This window comes from Pholcus phalangioides, unplaced genomic scaffold (assembly GCF_987345545.1).
Source record: "Pholcus phalangioides strain wild (caught in Gottingen) unplaced genomic scaffold, Ppha-v1.0 ptg000012l_1, whole genome shotgun sequence".
In the NCBI taxonomy this organism is placed as follows: domain Eukaryota; kingdom Metazoa; phylum Arthropoda; class Arachnida; order Araneae; family Pholcidae; genus Pholcus; species Pholcus phalangioides.
The window spans coordinates 15741008-15762191 of NW_028301605.1; the positions used below are offsets into that span (position 1 = coordinate 15741008).

A 21184-nucleotide genomic window follows, 5' to 3' on the forward strand; every position below is an offset into this window, starting at 1 on the left:
CTAGGCCGGATAGGATAGAGTCTACTGTATATAGTAATGCTATATTGAATAATTCATTTCTCTCAATTTATACCAAACAAAATATATTTTCAATATCAAAAACTGAACAATTAATAAATCAATGCTTGTATAAAAAGACAAATCAATTATGAAAAATGTGAAGTTGCAAAATATAATTGCGTATTAAATAATTGAATATAAAATCATAAATGATCGTATAAACATCAATATACCTCCAGAAACTATTCTGGAAGAAGCAGCATTGATTGCTTCGATGAATGATCGTTCATTGCTTTCTAAAGTTATATCTAGTGTTACTAATATGAGAGAGGAATTGAATACATATATTGGGAAATGTGATTATTATTACATTGATAATTTAATTACCAAATTCTATCCTATCTTTGGCATCTCTTTTCATCAAGCCCAATAAGAGCTCTCTTAGTTCAGTAGATGTTCCACTGGGTATCCTGAAGTGGGGGGGGGAAAGAGTAAGAACATTGTTTTTAAGAAATGCAGTTAACAAATACACTCATATAATATACAGAAATTTTAAAAAAGATGGACATAACTTGGAACACAAGATGATTTGTTTTTGGTCTTGGGATACAATGTTCGAAAATGAAACAGTAAAGCACCAGAGATAGGGCCATCTTGATAGCACTGTGTGCCCCTTGGTAATGTGAAGCTATTGGGGGGGGGGGGCACCTCCTACTGGCTGGAAGCCCTGGTCAATTTAAATACTTTCAAAAATCATAGAACTTGTTACAGATCTTTTTTCATATGCACATGAGGACCTTTGGTCATGCCTGGCTGGGTACCCATAGTCAGATGGCTATAACTGGAGGGCATGGCATGCAACAGTTTCATCAACATAGAAGCAGAGGCGTTAACATGAATAAAACATTTGGGGGCCCTCAAAATTGCCAGTCGTCCCATATATACAGGACTCAAGCTCTTACACAGGAAGGGGAAAGGATGCTTTTTGCATTGTATATTCATTAATTATTAAGGGTGGGGCTCAAATAGCCTCAGTCCCCTCCCTCAGGTTCCTGCGCCTATGCATAGAAGCACCATTCTTTATATAGAGAGCCAGTTGCTGCAATCATGAATTTAATGTCAACAAAATGGATGCTTGCTGTGCCCTTTAGCACCTTTATGTTTCACTTTTGATCATGCACCCCATGACAAAAAAATGATTCTCTTACTGTTTTCTACTACCACTCTAAATTTCACTCATCTTTTTACCATATCCTCAGCACATGATGTGAGTTAAAAAAAGAGGTAGAATGGAATTCGTATGTTTCACTTTTCTTATTCTTATGCAGATAGTAAAAAAAAATAATAACATACATACATACGTGAAAATAAACACTATTATCAAATGGGGATGAACATCTTTAAAGCATTGATAAATCAAGAATGAATAAGCCTACTTGTGAAAAAGAATATATGAAATTTTTTTAGAGACTTAGCTGCAATCACAGTGAAAGACGGTCTAGACCACTTACTTGGGAGCTAAGTTGGCATTCTTCTCATAAAATTGCTTCAGTGCAGGTGGGTTTGGAGCCTGGAAGAAAACATTTTGGTTTTTTTGAGAGTCAATCATTTGAAACATTAAATGGTTCAACAACATAGCATTATCTATTAATATCAATTCTTTATCACAAGAGCAGTTTCCCTTCAACTTCATTATATTCATGCAGGTGATGATGGAAGACTTTTCCCACAATTAGAATAATAGATGTTTCTGGTTATCATTTCAACATCATGTCAGATCACTATGCTTAAAGTTAATGTGAACAGATAAAATAATCAATATCTACCATGAAGGGAGCTTTCCCAGTCAAACATTGGAACACTATGGTCCCTATACTCCATAGATCAGCCTTTGCATCATATTTCAAGGACATTATGACTTCAGGAGCCTGAAAACAAAATGAATATATAGCATGCAATATATAGCTCCCTCATTAAAACAGGCTTTACATAACTGCTAACATGATTTTTATTTATGCTATAATTTTATTCAATTTAGTCATACATAAATAAGTCTATAATGAAAGAATCTCACTATTTTCAAATGATAGGTAAAGTAATTTTTCAGAACAAAATCAAACAAAAATTCTGCTTATCAGTTAACATTATGTTCAGTGATGTTTTATACTCATGGAAAAAAATTAAGAAATCCATGTCTTATATCAAAATGAAGAAATATCAGATCTTACCATATACATAGGGGAGCCACAGAGTGTAGCTGCCATCACGCCATCTTGCAAAAACCGAGCAAAGCCAAAATCAGCAATTTTCAAGGTTATTTCAGAAGGTGACGGGTTTGGTTTTCCAGAATGGCACAGGAGAATATTTTGCGGTTTCAGATCCCGATGAACCACCCCTTTGGCATTAAGGACCTTCACAGCTTCAGCTTTAGTAAATCCACCAAAAAAGTAGCATATGAGCACACACACAAAGAAAAAGCATTTTTTTTGGGGGGGAGCGCAACAAAATTTCAAGTCCACAACAGTGGAAAAAAAAAATGAAAATAAAAACATCTATGACATTGAAAATATTACCAATTTGTCTCAAGAAAAACCTAATTGTGTCTTCACTTAGCGTTCCTTTGGCTGAAAAAAAAAAAGTCATCATCAGAGATCTGTAGAAAATATATCAGGTGCTTTGATAGAATACAAATTTACTCCTGCAAAAATATCATTGCTTATCAAAACTAATTGCTTATGAAAATGAAAAAAACGTATAGAGAATAAAATATGTTTTTGATCCAAGAAACACGATTAATGAAATCACTCTGATCAATTAACAGCTTTGTTTGTTTGGAACTGGTTCCAAAATTAGCTGGGAGTAATAAGGCCAACTTAAATTGCTTTATGAGAGACGCAGCATTCTTTAAAACTGGTCGATAAACTGAACACCCATTTGGTTTTATAAGTGATCATTTAGCTTGACACTGGGTGATTGACGTCTCTCTCAGCAGAAGTATTTTATTTCTTTAAATATGCTTAATTGAAGTAGAGTGAAACATTTCGCGTCAGTTAAAAATCATAACACCAGCCTATGATAAATACCAATTAGAATCAGAGTAATTGGTCCATACTGGACTAAAAAAAAAAATTAATCAATGCTCTTTGTAATATATTAAATTTACACTCACTAGTCAAATACTCCGAGAGATCTCCACCATTACAGAACTGAAAAAGAAAGAAAACGTTATCTTACAAAGTATAATTTGTGACAAATCCCTTTAAAAAATGTATTATACATTAATGGGACAAATTCGGAAAGAAGAAATTCGTTCAGAAATGTGCTGATGAATCGCCTCAGCTGGTTAAAACTGGTGAAGAAAGAGGAAAAAAAATTCTTGAAAAAACAGCAGGTGACGCTGCAGTTAGGTCTGTGGGAAACGCAACATTCTAAAAAACTTCTCCAAAACCACGTGCTCATGTTTACAAGCAACCTTACCCCTTATTATAACGATTGTCTCAAAGATGGGAAAAAGATTATTTATCCTACGTTCGCTGATGTTCAAGTAAAGAAAAGGGGGGGGGGGAATTCTACTGTAAATAATATTCTAGAATTTTTCGGAAAACTGCTGTAATATCTACAGATAATGCCAGTCGTTCACAATCAAAAAGTGCAAGGTCAGGTCGAAACGTGTTCTTCGTACTACTCGTTTTTTGTCGTCAAGCGGTCATCTGAAAGTTGATAGGAATGTCCCGATGTCTACTGATGCTAAGCCTTCACTGGTGCAAATGCAAAAATTAAGGACGCAATCCTTTGAATATAATTTTATACATTTTGCAAGCACACCAATTTCTCTTATTTTCGATACCGAAATTCACGATTATTATTTCCGTAGAGAAGAGTAATTTAAGACCTTATTAACGGTGTAAAAAAAACCTGGCATCTGGTGAAATGACGTCTCAAAAATACAGGATCTACATCAAGAAGCCTCTGAAGGTATTTCGAAGAGATATACATTAATCCAGAGGAAAGGTGTTTATTTCACGCATGTTCGCATTATCAATTGTTCTTCAAACAACATTATCGGTGAAATAAGAAAATAGCCCACGATGGGCCATTTTTCCACGTCACATAAACATGGTTGACGTTTACGTTATCTCCAAGCACACATATCTAGTTTAAATTTCCTAATTCAGATTACGTAGGCAAAAAATTTCGTTGCCGATTTTTGCCAGGGTTCCAAAATGAGAATTAATAACAAAGAAGAAAAAAATACCTCCAAGAACCTTGCTTGAAAACTACTACTGCACTACTTTGGCATTTAATAGCTAGACACGTGGCGCAATCACATCTGCGGCTGGCACGCAGTCACTGATTTACTCAGCCCCCTCTGACTTTCTATATACGTATATGTAATCCAGACCAGTCTGGTAGGACAACAGTTTTCAGACAGCCATCAAATAGTTGGCTGTCTGATTCGTTTTTTTAAATCTCTTTATTAAAAATCAACGAAAAAACAACTCAAACCATGCGTTTTACATAAGAAAGTAAATCAACTTACGCAGAAAAAAATAAACACAACACACACAAACGCGGTCTCGGAACCGTGATTATGATTATCATCATTATTATATCCCGTTTCAATTGCCCCAGGGACAGAACGGTTATTAGTTGCAGTTTGTTCAGCTCGATCGGTCAGTTGCGTAATACATAAACACCTCGATTCTAGTTTTCTGTTCAAGGATAGCACTATGTGACAGAGAACTCTCAGCTCTACTGATCTTTCTCTCATATACACACGCACGATTGCGATCGAGCCTTATCCGTGCTCCAAACACCACTTTACTATAACCTTTTCTTCCACCTTCCTTTCTCGCTCTAACTCAATTGCTACATTGCAGGTGAATACACCCGAATTCTTCAAGGTCTTTCTTGAAAGATCATGTGTTGAAACAAGATGCACGAGCCTATTACTAAGTGCTCGAATGCATTAGGGCAAGGAAAAAAATTACGGATAGTAATGGCCTTATATTATGATGAAAGGGTAATAAATGTTTGGAGACAACGTATCGACCTTTTCATAAATTTTAAGAGCAATAGAAATAAGTAGGCCTGCTACAACCAGAAATTAAGATTTGATTGCAAAGAAATGATCTGAATGATCGAGAAAAGGGAAAAAATTATATTTCTGCTTTTGATATTCATACGCTGCACATACAACTACGAGTTCATCAGATTTTTCGAAACGAAAGCGGCAGTATTTGAAAGGTTCACCAAGGCTTTGCAAAATTCGCTAGGCAAAGGAACTTGAACGATGAACATCGAAATCACGCTAGACTATCGTGGATCAGCTCTCGCATGTACTGGAATGACGAAACGATCAACAGCAGCTTCATTGAAAAAAAAAATATATATATTGAGAATCCAGGGATGGTCCAGATGGTTGGAATTGCAGCTGGCATGATTTATAATGCGAACATAGCATTTTTTCCCCCTTCTACTAACTAACTAAATGCATCTGTAATGACTCAGGCTGTGGGGAAGAAATCTAATTCAATTGAGCAACTGTATCTTTCCTCGATGAGAAGCAGACTATTAAAATACATTTAGCAGTTACCTTGAAACCATAGTAAAAAGTTGAGAATGAATACATATGCTGCTGCAAGACAGCCCTTTATTTGCAGAGAAAACAAAACTTATCCACGATTCGAGGTTGATTGGAAGAATAGATTCCATTTTCGATTTCGGAGCAATCTTAAATATGGGTGGGTGGGGAATAATTAAGCATTGGCAATAATTTAAATCTATGTAAATTACCACCAATTACTTTACCCACACGATGGAAATATAATTATAGAATATGCTATAGTATATTTCATAATTATATTGACACCGTGCGGTACTGTTATGTGTGTGTATATGAATGGCCCTAACTTATTTATGTTGTTAAGAGTTATGCTTGTTTCATGCGCGGTTCGAACCTAGATCCTCGCGATGAGCAAGCATAACTCTTAACAATAAAATCCGTTAGGGCCATACATATACACACACGTTCGGGCATATACCAATTCGTTAGAAATTCCCCAGAGGAATGTGGTGCATATACGGTTAGGTAGCAGTCTATAATTATATTGTTTGTCTGTGGATCTCTCTGAGATGTGAAGCAGGGCGTGTTCGATCTTTCAATTTTAGTCTGCGGTGTTCTCAGGGAGTAAGGACTGTTTTAGACACGTAGATGCTCTATATAGGGGATTTTGATTCAGTTATCAATTGGATCAATTCCGAGAGGGCTTCGCTCTGTGCTACAAAATACCTTAGGTACTAAACCCCTGGCTCCACCGCCACTGTTGGAGTGCCATTGAATCTACACTCAAACAAGTGATGATTATGAAAAGGAAAAAGCTGATTCGATTTTAAAGTGGAGTAGGGGGTGGACCGATGACTGACAAACTAATAATAGCCTGAAAATAGGTGGAGTACCATCGAAGCGAACCCCCATATATTAGAATGGAAATTTTTAGGACGTAGTCATAAGATATCGACGTCAGAAAAACAAATCGCAGTTTATTTCGGTCCATCCTTTATTGAAAGGGACAAAAAGCTGGGAATAGCTTCATAGAAAGGAATTTTCTTTTATCGCCGTCATCGGATTGTATCGAAGCTTCAATGTTAAAAACTACGATTTCTTTGGGGAGTATACATACACATTTTATTATTTTTTTAACGGTCTTTGTTTCCTTAGAATGGCTCGAATTCGAAGAAAAGTCATACCACACGGTAAACCACACAAACATCGGAAGCCTCTTACGCATTTCTCGGAATTCCTGACATCATTCGTGGATTCGTAACAGCTACAGTGAATGTATTGGCAAACTCCATCTCTTTCTCACACACACATATACAGCATATCGATCGTACAAAGCTCCCGCAGAAAGAGAGATATAGAGCGAGGATCTATAGGGGCCTACTATAGTGCCATCAGTCTTGACATTTCTGTTTTAGACAACCATTATTACCACAATAGCCATCTCTCAGAAAGATGCCCGATCATCTTTCTTTTTCTATAGCAATAAAATATTGAAAGTAAGAAGCATCATATTTCTGAACCTACTTCTACAACCATTCGATATGGGTTATGGTCGGGGGGGGGGGGGGGGGGGAGAGAATAAGATATTTCGAAAAAAACGTACCCATCACATGTAGGAGAATTTTTTTTACAAGGCAATAGCCATATATTTGCCTTTCAAAACAATAAAACGAATCTCCGAATTCTCTCATATCTATAGTGATAACCAATTTTATAATCCTTTGCCACGGAAATGTTTTCTCTAACTGCGCATTTTTGCGTTGAGAGTGACACAGAGAAACCAAATAAACACCTCATCCCAATGAAATGCGCCATTTGTCCAAGATAACGTTAAAATATTACCCGCAAACCGAGTTTTTTTTTTTCAACGCCACATTTATGACGAACGAAATCAATTAATAACTATACTATGATAACGTGAGTTTCAGCCATAATTCTCAGTTATGATCTTTCTCTTCTTCCCACACTCTCTACAGTTTTCCTTTCACGATCTGTTCTCGCAAACCAGGAATAAGTAAATTGTTACTGGTCATTCAAAGCTGATGTTTATTGCGCGGACCATTCGGAAAAACTGCAGACTTCATGGATTTTAAATTAATAACCAATTCAAAATGTATCACTTTTAATCATGATAATTTACCATGTTTTTAATTAAAGATTGAGACACAGATGGGAACTAGAACACAAGAAAATAATAGGATGTCAATTAGGTGGAGTAACTGATTATCGATTAAGTGTTGCGAATCAGCTACGCGATGCATTCAATGATTAATACTTACTCGCTTACACTGCCGATTTATGTCCGTGGGCGTATGAAAAAATAATAAAAATTTTGAACAAATTATATTCTCACAATTAATTATGTGAGTCGTACTGGTCTAGACCTACTAGTGCTTCCAATAGTTACAAATCATGAAAGTTCAGACAGCACAATGCGAATTAACTAGATGAATTTCACACTACGTTTAGTTAAACACCCAACAAAATGCTTCATAAATTTTGCGGTAGTTCATTAATTCAGACGCATGTTGCTATTCAACAAAAAACACGTAAATTCAACGGTAACAAATCTTATCAAATATGGCAATAAATAATTTGGGCTAATTTTAGAGAGTGGGCTATAGAGAAGAGAGGGAAAGCAAATTGACAGGAAAAGGGCTGGGCTGCGCAACTACTATAGCTCCAATCAAAGTTATTTTACGGCTGCATAAAGCCTTTTTTTTTTTTTTTTGAAGTCTGGCCAAGTTGCATAATCTCATGCCGTTATTAGGCATAATCGTGCTTCCGATAGAGAACGAATAAAGTATGCACAGGATTGGCCGCCGTCATCAAGGTCAAGTACATGCTGCAACAAAGGATGAGAGCTGGGAGGAGTCCTTTTCGTGGTAATGGGCCACGATATGATGGGGCGGCCCGCTTTCGAAAAGTGGACGAGACCTTACACAATTAATGCGACTGCAATTTTTGTTTTTTAATACACATATACATACAATATGTGCTATCGTTTCTCAGCTATAACGAGCGGTGCTTTTCACTTGTATTTATTATGAAGGACAGATTTTAAAAGAAAAACTGTTCATAAAATGTTTCAATATTTTATATCTCGGATGCAGGATGCCTTTTGAAGGTGGCCTCGATAATACCCTATTTGATGAATCTGTGGTAATTCGCACACAGCTAAAGTTTTCCCGTTCCTCGCATTCCTTTATTATGACTATTTTAGGATCCTATACAGGAAATCGATTTTCATTAAAAAAAACCACATACATGTAGATTTTCTTTCTCTAGTTGAACCACAGAGTAAGAATAATATATTATATCTTTAGTCTATGAGTTGAACAAATCTTCATGAACACGAAGGATTTCGTTTGTGACGTTTAATTAATATATTTCATAACCGTTCCCGTTAGTTTTGTCCAAACCAAATTGATCATCGACTTCGATCATTTTTCTAATCACATTTATTTCGATATACAAACACAGACAAACATTTTTTTTATATTTTTAAATCAAGCGTTATAGCTATAAGCACGAGCAAAAGCCCTGATAACCCTTAACGACTCTTCCACATTGGCGGTTCAAATGACAATATCAACCTTGTTTTCGATTAAAAAGTCGAACTCTCTTGAAAATATCCTTCACTCACATAAACGATACAAAATTCCACGAAAGGTAATGAAATTTGCATGTCTAGATACGTATGTATACACAGAACTTTTGAATCGAGAAACTTTAGCCCTTGCTTTCTTTCCTTTTTGATGCCAAGATTTGTGCTATAAAGCCAAGCAGAGATTTAATTAATTCATTGAAATATGGAGCTGGTCCCTTATTAATTTTTTTTATTCAAGGTTAGGTTGGAGCACTTTTCAGCTTCATCTTTGGAGAAAAAAAAAATTAGTTGAAGAAATTAAGAAAAAAAAGTCACAAAACGCGGGCGTTGTTGTTAGTCAAGGACAAAATGCATCTCCCGACTGACTGTGATGTTGTTATTAGATCATACACACAACACACAAGGGCAACTACTACGCTTCCTGAATAAACAAGAGCGCGCAGCAACACAACTGCGATCTTCTTTTTCCTGTCTTTCTTTCTCCTTATTACGGAATTCTATACGCCAAAAATAACAAAGAAAAAAAAATCAGACCAGTTCTTTCTGGTTGAACACACGATGTTTCCTCACAAGAACAGTTTTTCTTGTTTGTTCAAATATCGCTCAAACAACTTATGGGCAAATCGGAAGAGAAAGTAAATTTAAGAGATCAAAATTAAGATTTTTTGGTTCACCGCATAAGCGGATATAGGTCCGGAGGTTAGGGATCACCCTCATCACCTCCAGGTATCCACCTATGGCAAAAGGATGCTCAACTGCTCAACCTTCAGGAGAGTGAGGGCCACTTTATTGGTTAAAAAAGTGTCACAGGCTACTTAATTGAGAATGATCTGGAACACCGCCACACTTCACTTTTAAGTGGTCTGTAAATATGCCGTGGATCATCAAAGCGACCTGTGAAGGTGCCGCAGATCACGCGAGTGATATAGAACATCAGCGAGGATTACTTAAGTGATCTGGAACTGTGCCGCGAGACCCCCTTAAGTGCTATGAAAACGTACCACGGGCCGCTAAATTGCTCTGGAACTGTGACTCACGTTCTTAAGTCCATGTGCTGCAGGTCATACAAGTGATCTGTAAATGTGCCGCGGGTAACTGAAGTGACCTGAAAACGCACCGCTGGACATTTAATTGCTGTGGAACTGTGCCACACGTTACTCAAGTGATCTGAAAATGCGTCACTCAAGTTATGTTTTCAGCCGTTCCATACCCTACATATACAGTATATTTTAGCAGGGGAAGGGTCTCTTCGCGTCACGAGTACCATCTCGAAATAGTTAATCTCAATACAGCAAAATCTTTTCGAGATGCCACTTCCCTTCATAAAAGATTTTCCCCCTCCATGCATTTGAAATGTAAATTTACAACTCCCCAAAACTTTTCAAGTCAAAGGAGATAAAGTGTGAAAATATGTTTGTTTGGCAAACGCAGGAGTAGTAGTAGTAAATATATGCCTTATGGCTATTAATGGCTCAAAGAAGTAGGCCCTATAACATTTGTGAAATGCAGTTGTTTCATAGTAGGTGAGAGGTATTTGGAAATCTGTCAATGTACTTGATGCCGTACTATGGTGAAAATACGGGTGTAGTAAGAACAATTGTTAAATAACATTTTACAGAGTGCAAGTTAAGCGATAAGAAAAATAAAAACTGAATATCAATAGTCTGCAAGAGTGGTTCAAAAAATTTTCATTAGATCCTTTACTGAACTTTGATTCAAATTCCCGCACTTTTTTGGCATAAATTTATGTATGTTTTGCTATATATATGAACCTAGAGAAGCATACTTTCAATGAGAAAAAGTATCCACCTACAAATAACGTGTAGACCTCAGGTAAGTCATTTATGTTGCAAGGGGTTGTATAGTTATTAAAATAAAAATATTAACTTTTTATACAGACACATTGTGCTCAAAAACCTAAAAATTGATGAGGGACACGAATATATACACGCGCGCACACACGAATTTATCGATTTTCACAGGAGGAAAAGACCAAAAATCTGATAAATATTAAAGGACACTACGCGAAGTGCTTCTCTCTCTTATGTTGTTTTTATATATTATTTCAATTAAAATTTGGGGAAAAACAACATTAAATGCGGGTAAACCGTTTTACCCGTATCAATCAGATTAACCTTTTATATCTGACATTTTGAGAAGTAGAATAAGAAGAAAATTATAATAAATTAAAATAAAAGTATAAATGTAATGACAATAATAATTAGTTATCCATTTAAATTATTTGGCAGGTCATTTTAGTTCTAATTAAAGGCAAAAGAAAAACAAAAACAACAGCTGCGAAGGATGCTAGAAACCATCCTGTGGAAAATGTGCTGCTGCCACTCTGTCAAGCGTGCATATTGTTCAACTTGTGCCGATGCCTAACGAACTCTAGAATTCGTTCATATTGTGAGTTCATTCATAGTTCATGTTCATGAGTATAATTTCGCTTTGAGACATGTACTAATTTATAATACTTATTGAATCATATCATCCTTTTTTACTCTATTTATAATTTTTACTCATGCTAAAGTCACGAAACAAGTTAAATCTTATTTAGTCAGACCCGGGTTAACGTCATCTCCAGACATCAAATAAAAATAACTTCATACTCGGGGTAATTTAATAACGAGTAAATCTTTTTGCCAATTATGCTAGCAGAGTTTCGGAAAAACTGACGACGTTATAGGCAGGATGACGTTGAAAGAGGACAGCGTTATAACGAGGTCTTGCTGTACATGGTCATTTCAACGTCATTCTTCAATCAAACAGCTACTTTTAATAGGGCTGGAATTTCTTATGAGGGTGAAGTTGACCCCTAACGGCGGTTTTAGATTAGTCCAAAATCCGGCTGTTCTAGTGTTACGCAGCATTTGCCGTAAATGTTTACAAGAAACACATGGAGAGGGGAGGACAATGAATAAAACGGAGATCGATTGCCAAGTAGATAGGCCTAAAAATAGATGAGGGATACTAATATGTACACACACACAAACGAATTTGTCGATTTGCACAGGAGGAAAAAGACCAGAAATCCGATAAATATTAAAGGACACGACGCAGTGCTTCTCTTAATGTTGTTTTTATTATTATTATTGCACCATAAACCACTCGAAACTTTGAAGGCCAACATCAGGGAAGAACAAGGAGAATCCAAAGTACCCATCAACGTCGTCTCATTTTCTATAACACCAAAGTGTTACGCTCTCGGAAAAATTTGTTTGCATTAACAACATTTGATTAGGGCATCTAGCAATAAACGAAGGTAGAAGAAAGAAGAAAATAAACTCTTATCACATGTGGACCCATTTTCTGAAACTTTCCCTTTTCATTAAAAATAGATATCTACGCCATTGGGAAATGCTATCGCTTGAAAGAAAAAACACAAATATTAGGTTTTTCATCACTAAAAAAATGTTAAATGCTGTTGAAGTATGGGACAATAATGAAGATCTGTTGAACGGACAATAAGAGAGTAACAACATATCACAGAAAACCAACTTCGAAAGATCACCACTGTGCCGGAGGAAATTAAACACAGGCTGTCGCGATGTGAAGCAACCACGATGCACACACAACATCACAGCGGCGGAGATACCATTCGCATTACAGAAGCAATACCATTACCATCGAACCATAACGATCTGTCCTGAAAAATATTTTACATTTCCTACGTTGCGGCAAAATATAACACTGACTGTGATAAAAATCACTTACGTTTTATTTACAACTTTCATGACCTTTACCCATGCTATATGTTCACTGTAGGGAGCTCAAATTTGCGCATTACACACGTGGTTTCAATGTTTTGACTTGACCCTGTGCATTCACAGATAAGTAAAAGCTACGTGTATATACAAAAATTCACACTAATCAGATTTTTTCCATTGTTTGACTTCTCTCCCCTTTTTCTCTGCACACTAAAACCAATTTTATGCACGCAAGGGATATGATTTGACAAGAGACTGTAGTTTAAGGATAACTTCATACAACTGCATGAAAGCATCCACGTCCAAGACAGAAATTTAGATTCATGCCAGAAAAGGCTCGTTAAACCTCACAGAGTACATTCGAAACCCAAGATCGAAGGGTAATAACAAGCCAAACTTCGCAACATAAATATCATTGCACTCTCTCTCTCTCTCTCTCTCTATCATGAAGAAAAATTTATCAACACTGGAATGCTCCTTATAATCTTAAATAAGAGCATTCCCATAATTTATGAGACACATTTGTATCATATAATGACATCAGTGGCGTCCGACCCGGGGGTGCAGTGGGTGTTTTTCCCGTTTGAAAAAGTCTTCCAGCAGAGAGCAGGCAGAACTACAACACAATAATGACATAACACGAAAAATTCAAATATTTCCCCATCTTTAATTTAGAAAATGGAAGACAGATGTCAGCACGAACATGAAACAAGAGCAACTGGACAATATAAATACGCTAGGGCCACACATACACTCAGAACACATTTTCCGGCATGTGCCGATTCGTTAAAAATTCCGTAGAGGAATGTTTATGAGGTGCGTGTACGGTTAAATAGTAGCAGTGGGTGCTCGAGAACCCAGTATTTTGTAGCATCGGTCTGAGCAACCCCAGAATTAACCCATTAAAGACGACTTTGATTCTAAGAAAGAAAAAAACATTGAGTGGAACCACTCCCACCATTTATTGACAAGGGAAAAATGACGAATGGCAAATTTTCTTACCAACTGGCGTCAACGGGTTAATTCAGAGATCAAAATCTCCTATATAAAGACCAAGTCAAGCACCCACTGTTCTAAAACACTTCTATAGCTTCTGAATGGCATCAAATGAGAGAGGTTAAAGTCAGAGTGGTATAAGTCGATAAATCCTCATTTTGACAAAAGATGTATTTTTACTAGAATTTTTTCCACGTTGAAAAATTTGTGATTTCACACTTTAGTGGCGAACTATTGAAGCCGAGACTTGGCTCAATGAACTTTCTTAGTACAATTTTTTTTCAATAGTTTAGCACTTCTAGATTGCATTCCTGGACTTGGGTCAGAATTGTTGAATTGCGATTTACACCACCCAGTGATTTTAATCCCCTCAAATGATTATCACGTTAAAAAAAAACAACATACAAATTCTTACCTCAATGACTATGTACAGTTTCTGAGGAGTTTCCTGAAAAGAAAGAAGAAAAAATTAGACATGCATCAAATTAAATGCCTTTAAACGTAGAGGAAAAAAAAAATATTCGAGAATCAGAACTCAAACATTAGCCTTGAAATGCTTGCGCGATGTCCACCAGACACCTTCTCCATAAATATTCATCGTAAATTTACATTGCGTGAGCATCCCGAGGGTTGAAAGTACCAATGGCAACAGCATATTAGACAGGGTATCAAACGTTTGAGTACTTTTCTCAGTAAATGACATAAGGATGGAGCTTCTTTTTAAAGTCACTTGTAAATCATCTAGAAACTGAATAAATTTAAAAAGATAACCACCCACTGTCCGTGTAAATATTCAAACCAATTAATTTTCTTAGTCAAATAATGTATTCTTCATGCCTGCAATTGCCAGATTATGTGTTTACGGAGAAGCACGCCACAGAGCCACATACACGTACAGAATTCAAAACGTACCTTTTCATGACGGTAGACAGAATTTGAATTGCGTCTATTAAAATCTGTTGTAGGATGAACACTTAATTCCATATGAAAATTTTATTGGAAGTGGGTTGCAGAGATAGAACGAAAACTTCAATAGATTCCAAAATATTTATTTTCTCACATACGGGTGACGAAAGACGAATCTATCTCTCTTTCACAGGCAAAATTCCCAGACTTTTCGTAAGGAGTAGAAAACTATCCGGGAAGCGTTTAGGGAAAACATTTAGGGAAAAATGCAGGGATAAACTCAACAGCTGTTCGAGAGAGTTTATAGTAACAATAAAAACACTCAAACTACTTCATTTGGATATTGAGAAAATCTGGTGAGAATAAAAAATAAAAATACGATATTATTAGATGACCAGGATTGGAGCATTCGCACTTGGCGATGCTTCAAGTAAAAGATGCAGGGAGAGAGAGTTGTTTTATATCAAAATGATTTTCGGCCGCTGTGTACTATTTTTAAGGCGCCAATCCGTTTTCGAAACGCACGCTAAGATGGTGGAAAAAAGTTTAAGGACAACAGGAAAATCGTCATATCTCGAAAATTTGTGGTTGTAAATATATATGAACATTTTAGAGCGATAATTACAAGTGGAACTGAACATTTTCCTGTGAAAATAATTTCAATGAGTTATGCACTGCTCCGGAAAAAAATTCTTAAAATAAATGTCAAAACCTGGGATAAAGTATAGCGAAACGCGTTTTCTGAAGTCGAGGAAAGAAATTTGCATTTTTCTCACGTTGGCGGAACAGCCGAAATTGTTCTGATCCGCCATGCGCTGTGGAATCGAATTTTTTTTCTGAAAGTGTGAAGATGGTCAAAGACAACATATTTATTGGACATTTAAAAAGGCAAAATACTTGCTCTCAGAGAAACTGCGATGCCCGGTCGTGAAATAGCGAGAATTAAAAAAAGATTGAAGAAAGTTGGTTACAGTTTTCATAAATGGGCACGAAAATTATGGACTGAAAGCTTGCACAAGAAGCTTGCACTCTTACGATTCGTCTAAAAAAAAAAAGACGATTATTTACAATTTTTACGTGAAAAAAATGTGTGTAATTCAGAAGCAATACAAGTTGCCTTGCACACACATCGAATTGTGCCTAATGTGATTAAAAAAACCGAATTTCTGGGACGCAAAACCGAAGTACAACTTTCCCTTATAAAAAAGTACAGAAAAACGACGTGAATTGGCCTAACAGCATATATTTTTCGATGCCAAGTGGGATGATGTTTTCTTTGACGAGAAGCAATTTAGATAGACTTGGTTTTAAATATTACTGACCTATGCAATGACAGAGCCATATTTTGAAAATACTGGCATATCAAGAGTCTCAACAGAATTTCTATTTTCTGCGGCACCTCTAATAACTTTTAGACAGTTTTTGTTCCAAGACAATGCTTTTGAACATGTTTCATAATTTTCAATTGCCCTTATACTTTGTTCCAGGGGTGTTGAACTTTATTATGATAAAACAATTTTTTCCCGGAGCAGTGCAGCACTCAAAAATGCTTTCACTACAGCATGTTTAGTTCCACTTGTAATTATCGCTCTAAAGTCCTCGTATATTTACATCCACAGGTTTTCGAGACATGACGATTTTTCGGTTGGGCTTAAACTTTTTTTCTACCAACTTGTTACTAAATAATGATTTCACTGCTTTATTTTCGAAACCAAGATTTTTCAAAGGATATCGAATTTGAAACCGAAATTTCAGTGATCCTATCATAATCTGAATAATCAAAGAAAATTCAATTATGAGTCAAAATTGACATACGTAATAAAAAGAAAAAAGCTAGTGTTAAAAAGGAACGAAATGAATTTAATTCCCCATCTACTTCCAAAACCATGAAACAAGTTTTCACTTCGAGCCAAGTACAAGACTAAAAAAAAAGGAAAACTTATTTCTACAGCTTTCCACGCCTCCAAATTCCCCGCAATATCATTTACGAAATGTCCAAAACTGTTAATATCGTTTAAGAAAAGCTGGAACGAAATAGATTGGTACTCGAAATTTCCAACACAAAGCATATTCGACTACAAATTATTCAATTATCTCATGAATTTTATTGGTCGATGTAATGACGTAATAACCATAGCCAAATGTACTAGCTTCAACATAACATCAGCGATACACATAAATTCTGAATCTCCGGGGGATGTAGAACAAAACATCTCTGGAACGTTTCCAAAAATTGGGCTGAGTGGGAATTCGTAGAGAAACAACACTGAGAGAAGATGTGTTACTGCCAGCTGTTTACGCGACTTTTTTTTTTTGGCATAGCAAAGAAAGAAGAATATTGCATAATCCTCACTACCACAACACCACGGAAGAGTTTGCTGTGTTGCACTAGAAATACGTTTTTCGACTGAAGGAAACAAAGGAACTTGGTTGGAAAACTCTTAGCATCAACACATTCCCTAAAAGAGGTGTATTGAATTACGGAAACATCTCAAACCAATCTTTCTTGTGAGAAATCGGGGGGGGGGGGGGTGATAAAACGAATTTCTCTCGGATTATTCTTTATAAGCATTGGACACCCCCAGATAACTAAGGAAAACTACCATTTTTATGCATCAAATGTTGACACTACTCTTTTTACCGCTTATATATTCAAAATATAAAATAACCGAGCACAAAAATTTAATTTATTTCTATTTTAAAGTACATACAATATTTCTGTATTTTTTGCTTTTTAAACACGTATTACTAAATCCTGCATGTAATGGCTAGCTTGGTATCAGCACCCCAATCAAAAGTAAAAGAGAGCCCTGGATATATCGCACAGCGTCCCTTTCTTCTTTACGTTACAGGAGCATACTTGTAACTGGGAACGAAGTTCTGCATGTAGCTACTGGCTACTCAACTTTGAGTATGTACATGGAATACGAGGTTCTCAAGACCAGACTGCTACATCTTGAAATGGGATTCCGAGATGGATGCGATACTCCATGCTGTTAAACGTGAGGAAAAGATGCCTTGTTCAGTGACAAGCTTCACAGATAGCACATCTGGCTTCCTAGCCATACAAGATTCTCGTTCGCCTAACCCTGACATACGAAGTATTCGTCTTATCTTACGCGCTCATGGCACCATAAGATTAGTCCCAGTCAAAGCACACGCAGGTACTGCAGAAAATGAAAAGGCGGAACAACTTGCAAAGGAGGCGACAACATTAAAAGACTTGGTTGTTCTACATTGGCCGAGGAATCATGCCCGCAATATCTTGAAAGACAGAATGCTTCATCTTTGGCAAGATGAATGGAATAAAAATTCGGCAAAGCATGCCTACAAGATACAGCGTCGAGTGGCCTTGCGCAAGTGTGTATGGCCGCGAGCGAAAACGATCCTCTTAACTGAGCATGGCCCGTTTCCAACATATTTGCAGCGCTTTGAACGATCATCTCACAATGCTTGTACGTATGCTGCTATGGCACTACGTCTGCCAATGCCCACAACACACATCAGCTATCCATTTTGGTCAAATGTCAGAAAGTCAGATGACGGCATGTAAGAGTATTCAAAAGTCCGATGAACTTCTCGCGAATTCAAAATTCGATTCAATTTTTAGACCGTAACCTATATTTACTGTACGACAGGAAGGGTGGACTACGGAAGAAGCAGGATGAATTTCAGCCTACCAGAAAACAAACGAATACCAGGGAGCAGTGCCGTAACTGACCATTCCTGTGCAAGAATTTGCATTTAGGCCAATTCTGCCCCCCCCCCCTTCTAAGTGGGCCCTGTGCGAGTGCACCTGTTGCACCTGCCTAGTTATGGCACTGCCAGGGAGAGTATACAACTTGCAGTTACGTAGGGATACTAGAAATTCACGAAAATGATATGGCGTAAATGGCTAACTGCTATGGGAGAAACAATAAACACTTAAACTGTGAACGTGGTGGATCAGTGTCACCCATAATCAAACTAGCCAGCCGATGTAGCTTCGGGAATGATGAAATTCTCCTATTTGACCAGGAGAATAAATATCAGCAATGTGCGCCTAGAACGAGCTAAAACATCTGGATGTCCGAACATTGGTTGACTTAGACCAGGACTCCATGTGACGCAGACGTAACGTCGATTTGTCGTTGTACGGTCTAACACGACTGCCACTTGTGACATCCAACGCACGCGGACGGACTGCTAACGAAATTTTGGTTATCGAGTCTAGACATGCTAAGGACACTACAATATTAAGACTTTGATTCCTAGATCACGATTCATCATAATTATTTTGTTGATTTAGACCGGGTAAAACGGTTTTCCCGCATTTAACGCTGTTTTTTCCCAAATTTCCTTCGTTTTTAGAATTTGAATATCTCAATGAATATTGCACTTCAAAAACATGGAACTCTTTATTTTTTGGCCTCGGGAGAGACAGGGCAACATTTTTCTAATTAGGTTTTGGGGCACATGGAGACTGTATAAAAAGTTAATTTTTTTATTTTCAATCCCTTTTTCAATCCCTTCGAAACACGGAAAGTGCACTAAGACAATTTTGAGATCTATCGTTCTTTTTAAACAGTTATTGATTTATATATACACACAGGGATGCAACTAGGGAGAGCGGGTCTCATTGTTCAGGGCGCTGAACTAGACGCGGCGCCGAATTACCCCTTTAACCACTCCTAACCTCTTCCTATACGGGGACGCCAAAAGCGTGCTTGCTGCAGCTAATAGAGTATCCAGCTGCAGCCCTGCATGTACCTTAAACCTCACAACATACATAGCGATATACAGGGCAACAACTACATGCTCGGTCAGCCGGGACAAGCACCCATTTTGGCACTCCCTTGTATTATTGGAGAGATGAAAGGATGGCGTTTGCTCACCCTCTGGCTCGGAGTAGTTACGGCAAAATGTACAGGTGGGAACAAAAACACTGTTATAAAAGTATCGGATTTTACAGTGGTAAAGGTGGCAAAATACGATTGCGCAGTGGTAATGGGCTAAAAATACGATTTTCTAAGATTTTCCTATTTTGTGTTGGCTATTCCTTTGAAAAAAGGGCTCTGGTTGTCACGACGATCACACAGACCTACAACACAAATATGTACACATTACATTTCAAATCCACGAATTACCAATTTAGAGAATAGATGCAAGGCCGAAACTGGGGGGAGGGCAGGCGGGTCTATTGCCCAGGGCTCTGGACTAGGGGGGGGGGAGCGTCGAATTCACCCATTACAACTCCTTCTCTACATTATATGGGGTGCTAAAATGAGTGCTTGCCCCCAGTTTGAGTAAGGATCTAGTTGCGGCCCTAGATAGATGGCACCACCTACTGAACACAAAACACGCCAAATACTGGGCACACACGCACACTGTTCAGTTTTACCAACACAAATCTGACATACATAGCTAGCTCTCCAGAGTGGTGAACCATCAGGGAGAGAAAATGAAATCATTCTATCAGGAAATCTCTTTACAAGGATTTATATAAATAGGGAATCGCAGAAGATAACTGTATGAGAAGAGAGAATCTCTCACTTTCTTTAAATTTAATTAGAAGATATTATTGATAGAGCTAAGATTTTTTAACGAAATGGAAAATCAATCAGAAGGGAATTTATAGATTGATTTATTAGTACATATATAAATGTGTGCCTCTAACTTTTAGTTACAGTGGATCCTTCTTATAAAGTTTTAAAAAAAACCGTCACAAAAAACGTTGTAAGCAGGAAAACACTTCAAACGGGGGAATCTTAATGATAATTACTTGGAGTTGGGACCACGAAAATAAGCCATACTAAGTGGGAAAACTTTCTAAATGGGAATGTTATAAGCGAGATCGACTGTATATTTGTTTTAAATTTATTACATGTTCTAAATTTAATGTAATAAAAATTAAATGTCTAATTCTCAGTGTTAATAGGCTTCTTTGCAAGCTTTTCCTACTAGTAGACAATGAAAGTAAATGATCCTTTGGATAGTTCATGTGTTTTTATAAATGAATTATTTGATTCATAGAGTTACCTCTTTTTCCTACCCAGAACATGTCCCGCCGCTCTGTCTCAACAAAGCAATAGAAGCAAGTGATCAATCAGGGGACACGATGGAAAACATTCATAGATATACCAGTGAATTATGGGTGGAGGGCATACTTTTTTTCACGATTAATTTTTTCGTGAGGGACCCAGATTTTTCAAATAACCTGGGTCCCGGGATCCAGGTAAATTAGAGTATAAAGGAATCTCTGAGCTCAGAACAGCGGCAGCAAACAAAACTGCTCCAATATGGCGCACGGTATAAATGATAATTTAAAACATCGCCACTTAGGCCGGTATTACACTATAAAAGTTTGATAAAAGATCTTTTAAAAAACTTGAAAAAAAACAACCAATAAGCTGATAC

The 21184-nt window shown here is 37.0% G+C and overlaps 1 protein-coding gene across 1 annotated transcript in view; it reads right to left on the reverse strand.

Annotated features, from left to right (window-relative positions):
* Atg1 (serine/threonine-protein kinase unc-51-like protein Atg1) overlaps positions 1-21184 on the reverse strand; it is a 104903-nt gene that overhangs the window by 21575 nt on the left and 62144 nt on the right. Inside the window, exons 4-10 of the mRNA XM_089240266.1 lie at positions 14298-14330; positions 3170-3206; positions 2574-2624; positions 2229-2425; positions 1827-1928; positions 1512-1570; positions 388-470 (exon numbers count right to left, since the gene is read on the reverse strand). Of these exons, the coding sequence (XP_089096392.1) occupies positions 388-470; positions 1512-1570; positions 1827-1928; positions 2229-2425; positions 2574-2624; positions 3170-3206; positions 14298-14330 (562 nt within the window). The remainder of the gene's footprint in view (positions 1-387; positions 471-1511; positions 1571-1826; positions 1929-2228; positions 2426-2573; positions 2625-3169; positions 3207-14297; positions 14331-21184) is intronic.